Source organism: Haliotis asinina, chromosome 10, assembly GCF_037392515.1.
Source record: "Haliotis asinina isolate JCU_RB_2024 chromosome 10, JCU_Hal_asi_v2, whole genome shotgun sequence".
Taxonomy (NCBI): domain Eukaryota; kingdom Metazoa; phylum Mollusca; class Gastropoda; order Lepetellida; family Haliotidae; genus Haliotis; species Haliotis asinina.
In genome coordinates this window covers 47,423,964-47,432,513 of record NC_090289.1, presented here as the reverse complement: position 1 = coordinate 47,432,513, position 8,550 = coordinate 47,423,964, and the positions used below count along the sequence as shown (strand labels likewise).

General features: G+C 38.2%; 1 protein-coding gene across 1 annotated transcript in view; it reads left to right on the top strand.

Moving 5' to 3' along the window:
- LOC137297898 (dolichyl-diphosphooligosaccharide--protein glycosyltransferase subunit STT3B-like) overlaps positions 1–8,550 on the top strand; it is a 36,694-nt gene continuing 28,144 nt past the window's right edge. The window contains exon 1 of the mRNA XM_067829880.1: positions 1–205. Within this exon, the coding sequence (XP_067685981.1) occupies positions 30–205 (176 nt within the window). The 5' untranslated portion in view covers positions 1–29. The remainder of the gene's footprint in view (positions 206–8,550) is intronic.

The following is an 8,550-nucleotide window of genomic DNA, read 5'->3' as shown; positions in this document are numbered from 1 at the left end:
GGTTGTATGACGTGTAGCGAAATTGCAAGATGGCGGACACCGGCATGGCTGTGAAAACAGACATTCGTTCTGCCATGTGGAACCCCGGTGGCTGGAAGAGTCTGCTCACTTTCTTCATCCTTGCACTTGCCTGGCTTGGTGGTTTTAGTTCTAGACTGTTCGCTGTCATTCGATTTGAAAGCATTATCCACGAGTTTGACCCATGGTGAGTTTCGCAAGGAAGCGTGCTAACCCATCTATCCTCGGTTATGTTTGTGATGCACAATTTGTAAACACTTCCGTCTTCTTGTCTCATGTTTTTTTCCACGCACACGACTTGAAGCAGTTACATTTATTCCCAGAGAAGTGTTTTCTGGCATTAATTCATGTGCTTAGATCTGACCGGGTTTTAAAATTTAATGTTCGAGAACGCCTGACCCTAACAGCAACACTGTGACGAAATGGACAAGCAAAATTAATACTTAGTCACATTAATGAAGTGCTTCACACCACAGGTCCCCTGACAACTTACCGAAGTCTCAGTGAATATGATAGGTCTTATGTGCGGTGTTATAGCATAGAGACACCCCTTGTCCATATGAAATCAGCATGTACCATACCATCAATGGGGAATCTCATAGTAAATTACCAATCAGTCAGCAGTGATTCATATTTTACCCTCATTTGGTCATCGTTTAATATAATCATTTCAAAATTTACTACAAAGTGTGCTAATGCATATGGATGCACAGAACACTTTGCCTTAATTTTATGCAACTCCTGAATTTATAGACATGTAACATGTATTTCGCTGTTGCTACTTAACCATTTGTTTATATTTTTCCAAGAAAAATGTAGAATTAATAAACTGAAAGTGACATTCAGATAAAAAAAGGAGAAAGAAAATGAATGCAGTTTGTCAGCTTTATACCTTTTAAAAGTAAGCTTTATTTGACAACACATTGTATTGACTTTGTATTCATTGCACAGTCGGGGCCAGAAATATATGTCTACTTAGTGCTTACCTCTTATGAAGTGATTCCTGATGTCCATAGTTCAGCAAGCTAAACGTCGTGTTCCTGCCAAGGCATATGCCTTGGCAGGAACACGACGTTTAGCTTGCTGAACTATGATGTCCCCTGTCATAACATTGTTGAAATATTGATGACAGTATCAAAAGACTAAAATCACTCACTCTCTTGGCATCATTTTGTCTTGATGTTAGGGTTCATGCATGGACGTTTATGAGGGACAGTCGGCTTACTGAAGACACTTTACAAAGCTCAGCTACAGGAAAGCAGTTAATGTCCTAGGTTTCAGTCCACAGTTGATAATGCTTTTATTTATTATACATGTATGTTGTTTCTGTTCAGTGACAATTGCACTAGTCACTTCTATGCAAATCTGGTAATGGTAAGAATGGATTGGTACTATAGGAATGCAACCTGTACTCGGTCTAATTTGCTTTAGATCCAGACAAATGACAACAGTCAGAATCGTCGCTTCTCATGCTAGAGTATCAGAGTATCTTTAATCTCTGACACTTGCTCTAATATACCCGGAAAAAGTTCTTGTCTTCAGTTACACTTGGGTATATATTGTCTTGACACAATGCAAAGTCTTGATATTGAGTATCTGAAATACATGCACTCTTGGAAATATAATTGAAAATATTATTTTTGTCTATGTTGACATGATTTATGCATATGTTGTATAAAATGCCTCGTTTCATGTTACTGTGATAGGTATAATATGTACAATTATTAGTTTCCATACATCATTGTTCTAAAAAGTTCTGTATCATTTGTATGATTTCTCACAAAGGAACATGTAATTTGTTGAACTTTTGATGCTTATTGTTCTGTTCTCATTCCCATAATTGTAGTGCAGTCTCAGCTCGTCACACTGAATACACAAGTTCGAATCCTCACATGGGTACAATGTAGTAACGCCCATTTCTGGTGTTCCCCACCATGATGTTGCTGGAATATTTCTATAACTAGTAAAAGCAGCATTTAGCTAAAGGCAGTCACTCACTCATCTATTTGTGGGATTTATTTTTGTCATTTGTTGCACATTTGAAAGACAAGGAAAGCGGGAAGACATGTTAAAAATATGTGAGTGTCAGACATTTTCCCACTCAGGACAATTCGCTACTATAGCAATGTCGGATACAGAAAAAAATGGGGTTTTTTTCACATTTATCTCCACAATTTCTACAATGTGATGTGTGAAAATGTGAAATATCTGTTAAACAAAACTTGGCCTAACTACAATCTCAGCAGTAGGGAGATAGGAAACGTGAAAAAGGGATTTTACTGAGGAGGGATTAGTGCAGAAATGAGCAATGAGGTTTTTTGTGTTTTTTTTCTTTCAAACTCCATGCGTCAAACTTTATACAAATTAGTGTGCAAAGATATTGTCATACAAGGGGCACATTTTGAATATCCATTTTTAAATTAGAATTGCCTTCATTATAATATAAGCGATAGTTCATGTAACAAATAATAACTTTCATGCCGAAACTATTAAGGGTGTAGCTATCTTGCACTCTCACTATCACTAAGAAACAAATGGGAGGGGGTTGTCTCAAAATGAGTTAAAAGCAAAACCAGGATGGGCGTCGCCAACGATGGTTGGAGTCAGGCTGGAGGATTGAGGTATCAGTTATGATATGATAATTCTTTAGAGGAATTAGACTGGGAAAGAATTAGACTGGGAAAATACACAACATGTCATGACAATTTAGAGATAATGTCCAGTATGGTGGATCTTTGGGTGGTCAGGCCACCTATATATTTTGAGACAGCTAGTACGATGCTCTCTTCTGGGTATCAGGTATCATAATCTTTTACATATCTCAACATATACCTTATGACAGAAAGATGTAAGATGTTAATCAATAGATGAGACATATTCAACACACATGAAAAAGGACAAAATATCTTAGAGATGACTCCTTGCACCCGTAGGCTGTACATTTATTTCATGCTAGGTCAGTCGACATTCAGTCATCATACCTGACTGAGCAACCAAACTGCCATCTATAGTCTGATCTATTGTTTTCAGCAGCTACTTGTATTCTAAGTTTTGCCTGATTTTACACGTAAACATGCTTTTCTGGATATCCTTTTACACATGCCGATGTTGGTCATTTCGACATTTGCTATTTGCAGTTGTGTAAATTTTAGGGATACAGAGTAGCAGTCAAAAACAATTTTTTTTCTATTTCCAACATTACTTTAGGAGAGTAACCCACATGACATTTCCCCCACACCTGTTTTGTAACCAGAAGGACAATTCCTCACACTCATCACAAATAATGATCAAACACAAGCTGAGATAACAGAATTCATTGCAGGCAATCAGGGTTTCAAAAATCCCATTGCCGAAAGCCCGGGACAAGACCAGCTCAAATAATGGTGTCTTACATGTCTTTTGGCTACTAAGTATTTCTGTTAACAGTTTCAAACTGCAAATGAACTTGGATTATATTTCATCAGTGATGACAGAACCTTTGCAGTCCAAGGCCATCCTGCCCTTATTGACCAGCATACCCCTAATGCACAGATAAGTTGATCCCATGACCCGTAACAGATGAATACCCATAATGCACAGATTAGTTAATCCCATCGAATCTATTGTACTACAATTCAGTGATGAGTGGGGAATTGTCCTGCTGGTTACAAAAATGGTGTGGGGAAATGTCAAGATGGGGAAATGTCATGTGGTGAACTGTCCCGATGGGGAAATGTCATGTGGGGAATTGCCCGTGCACCAAAATATGGTCTGGCACTCAGCATTAATGGTTAAAACGTCTGGGTGGCACAGAGTCAGTATAAATTAATGTGTCTTAGTGGGATATTCTTGCTAAATTGTGGAATGGTCTCAGTGAGCTGGCACTCTAAGACCAACTTAAGTCTGGGCTAGTACAAGCAGCCACACATACAGATGCATGCACATTGTCATGAGCGAAATATTCTTTAGTACAACATTAATGGTTCCTGTTAAACATTTATTAACAGTCTCAGTACTTTCATTTTCATTCTATCCCTGGCATGTCTTTGGCATGGAATGAGAGCATCTCAAGACTTCCAGATTCATTGAGGTGATTGTGCCTCACCTGTAGTAACTGAATTCCCAGATTTCAGAACATTAAAAAACATCTGATTGCCCACAAGGTACCAAGTTAGTAGCCATCTCTACAAGACAAGCTAAGTCTGTTTGGACACATCATTATCTCAACTTGACTGAAAGGTCAAGTGAGATTATGTAGTTGCAAGTTGTCAGCGTTCTTAAACTTTTCCATTTACGACTTCTTCTCTGAAATAATTTCATCACTTGCCTGGGTTCTGCTGACATTTTGTGTGGGTGTTTGTTACTGGTAGGGGTTCAAGTTTGTACAAGGCATAATAATTGTAGTTTTAATATGGCTTCCAGGTAGCCATCTTTAATTATCTAAGTAATGAATGTCCTTTTGAAGACTCAAAGATGCAAGGTCTTTGTGCATGAAAATTTGACTGTTGTGTACATGTAAATTTGACTGTTGTGTATTTCAGACTGTTTAATAATAGTACATCTATTCTTGCACTACTTTACATATTTTGAAAACATAGTTCATGTAGCAAAAGATTTGAAAATTTGTTAAGTACAGCGTAAGGTCCTTTGTGTTGTTGCCATTTTATCTGTTGACATGTCCTGATGAGCCACAGTCTCTCACCTTTCACCCTCTTAGTCACTCACTCAACCTACCCTAAATACACTCACTCAACCTACCTGGAATACACTCACTGCATTGACAAAGCAGCTAGTCACTCACTCACTCAACCTATCTGGAATACACTCACTGCATTGACAAACCACCTAGTCACTCTCTCACTCAACTAAAAAGTTAGCTAATCTCTCAACCAACAAATAACTCAATCTCTCAACCAGCCAATCAGTTGAAGCTTATACTGTTTATCACTAAATTGTCTGAACCAGACTCACCCTTGAAGATCCAGGATAGAATTAATCTTCAGTAACTCATGCTTGTTGTAACTTATGTAAGAGGCAAGTAAGAATACGGCGTGGTCAGGATCGTTGACTTGGTTGACACATATCACTATTACCAGTTTACATTGGTGCTCATGCTGTTGATCAGTGCCGCTATGTAGCTGGAATATTGCAGAGTGCAACATAAAACTAAATTCACTCGCTCTCACTGGACCAGACTCAATTATTTACAGACAGTCGCAATATAGTTGGTTAATTGCTGTTTCGATAACGAACAACTAGCAAACAAAACAACTGACTCAACCAAACACACATCGACATGTCAACTCAACCATTCAGTCAACCATAAGTCACCAACACCCCTGACCCCTCAGCCACTCTCTGTTCCAACCAGCTAGTAAACTTCTCACTTTCCAAAAGACTTGTGCCCCTTCCAACATCCAGCTCATCTCCACACACCCGGGCAGCTTGGTATGAGTTAGCTGGTTCCAGAGGATGCTTAGAACCTTTAATATTACCTGACTGATGCCTACCAATTTAACTCTGGCATTATTCCTACATGGTGCATAACATCAGTGCATGCTGGGTCATGTTAGCTGTACTAACAAATCCAGTTTATTCCTTTGAAGGTATTGTGGTGTCAACACAATAAATAATATCTTTTAGAAGTGGAGTCATAGTAAGACCAGTCCTATTTCATTTCTTGTTTTATGGATTTTTGTCCTTAGAAAGCTAAATGGTGTAAGGGAAAACAAAAAACAAAGCAAAAACCCACATAAGTCTCCATGTTAACTCTTTTTGTTTCTTCATAATAAGTTGAATGAGTTTAGATTTTATACTGATTTCAGGAATATTGTACATACATCGCATTAACATTTGCATTTTTGTTTTTGAACAGGGAAAATTCATTTTATTTCTTATTCTTGAAAAAATGCAACCAGTGGATCAGTAGAACAAGATGTAAATTTGGTGTGCCCTAAGGGAAACTGTGAACGTTGTTGCAGGTGTAAACTTCCTCCAGTTTATGATATATCAGTCATTCAGATCATGCTGTAGAAAAGAAATTTGATGTTTATAAGAAGAAAGAATGGCAATTCTATCCAAGTAATGTTTGCTGTCTTCTACCTGAAAAGGAGAATAATGTTTTTTTAGCGGTTCTGTCCTTTGGTGAACAAGTGGTAAAGGTTGTTTGGAGACAAATCATGAAATTGTTTAGGCTCTTAATAATACGGGCCTTTATTCCAAAGCTCTGTTTGTGCTAAGACAGTCGTAAGTCAATGTTGATGTATGACACTTACGAGTATCTTAGTGCTAAGAGAGCTTTAAAAATAGAGGCCATTCTGTTTAGGGATTGTTTTTTTCCTCAGAATATATATATATTTTTAATTGTCTTTAGGTAATGGTATTAAGCACAAACATGCATACAGTAACCATGACCCAGCTGCAAGGGCAGATGTTTATGAATGACTCTCCTGGGTTTAGATTCTTAATTTTTTATCCCCATGAGTGGGACAGTGAGTTAGTTACTGTTATGTTTTTCATGTACAACGCCATGTTTAAAACACATTGATTAAACACTGAATATCAGTAAACAGATATGAGGTCCGAAGTGAGACTTCGCCCTTTCTTACATGCATTGCTCTCTCCAGTGCAGATCGTGAAATGCCAACATTCTATAGGCAGTTAAGATCTGTGAAATAGTGCAGCTACATTGCATAATTACTCACTCTTACTCATTGCATTTTTATGCTATTGCTTTCTATTTCTTTACGCTCATTTGTGTGAAGCATCAAATTGAATAATGGTGGGTTATTTTATATATTTTACACAGATTACTGTGAATCTGGGTCAGTGTTGACATCAGCTTATGCAAACACGAAAGTGAAAATATTTGAGGCAGGATAGGGCATTGCATGATTCTTAAACTTCAGATTTCTGTGATGTCAGTTGTCTGCTGCTGCTGCTGCGATTGCAGTCACAAAATCACAGAATACACAGCATCATTTGTAGTTGTTAGGATTCTACACTTCAGGAAGGTTGTCCTATAGCGAAATGTCTGATGTTCAGTTTGGAAACTATCAGTGTGGTAATATTCATGGCCATAGCTCCACTGTATGCTCTTATTTTGTAATGTATAATGTTCGATGATGAATGAATGTTCGTCCATTTAACTCAAACTCAAAGCTAGGATTTCTTGTTAGATACAAGGGATGGAGGTTAGCCAAGTGGATAGAGTGTTTTCTTGTCACACTGAAGGCCTGGGTTTGATTCCCACCATGGGTACAATTTGTCAAGCCCTTTTCTGGTATCTCTTGTTATGATATTGCTGGAATATTGCTAAAAGCAGTGTAAAACTTAAACTCACTCACTGTTGCCAAAGAATGAAAAAAATCAGTTATGTAGTGAGTGAGTTCAGTTTTACGCCACACTCAGCAATATTCTACCTATATGGCTGCAGTCTGTAAATAATCGAGCCTGGACCAGACAATCCATTGACCAACAACATGAGCATCAATCTACACAAATGGGAACCGATGACATGTGTCAACCAAGTTAGCGAGCCTGACCACCTGATCCCGTTAGTCGCCTTTCAGTTATGTAGTAAATGATAAAAATATACCGATCATTTTGTATAAGGCTGGCCTAACACAATGGCAATAGACTGCTTATCCTGACATTCTTCATACTGCCAAACAGTAACTTCATATGTCAAGCTGAAAGAATGGAGGAATCAATTACCATTTTATAGCCGGTATTGGAAAAATACTCATGAATATTTCATATCCTTGATTTTATTAGCTTCTTGACAGAAAAGAGCACTTTTCTCTATCCAGAGTTGCAGTGACTGGAATGTGTTTTTCTGATTTATAATACATTGCTCCATCGTGTGATTGGCTGGAACCTGAGCCAGTCTATGACAACATGTAGATGTTAGATTGATGAATTGGTCCTGTGTGCTACGTTGTTCTCCAGGGGATCCCTGTGGGAGGGATATAATGATGGTAATGGCAGCATCAGCATTGCTGAGTTCAGTCATGTGTTACTCTTGTATCAAAGAAGGTGAATCAGTGGTATGCTCTGAGCGATGACTGGTATGGCAGGTGATTTAGGATGATTGTTAAGTGTCCCATGATTGATATTCCCTTGACGTGTCATCTTTCTTTTACATCTATGGCTAGTGTGGTTGCTATTTCAGTAGGACTTTTGAGTGCCCCATACAATGTTCACGAAAGACAGACAGACAGACAGACAGACAGACAGTTTATTTCTTTAAAAGGGGTGTAGGCCCAAAATACATTCAAGATGAAATTCAATTGTTGTAGTTTCAGCGTAACAGGACATTGGATCCTCTAAGTTTCAGGTGTCTGTCTGGCCCACTGAAAATTCACAAGACCCGTAGAATAAAAATTTATAATCAGCAAACAAGTGTGGCATGTCATGTAACAGCCTCACTCAAAGTCATTGTGAAATATTTGGACATGCAGGCAGGTTGCAGACCTGCACCAGAACATCGGTGAATTCTATGTTCATAGCTCACCTCACAGCTTCGGCTTGTATTATTGGTATTTCATTAGG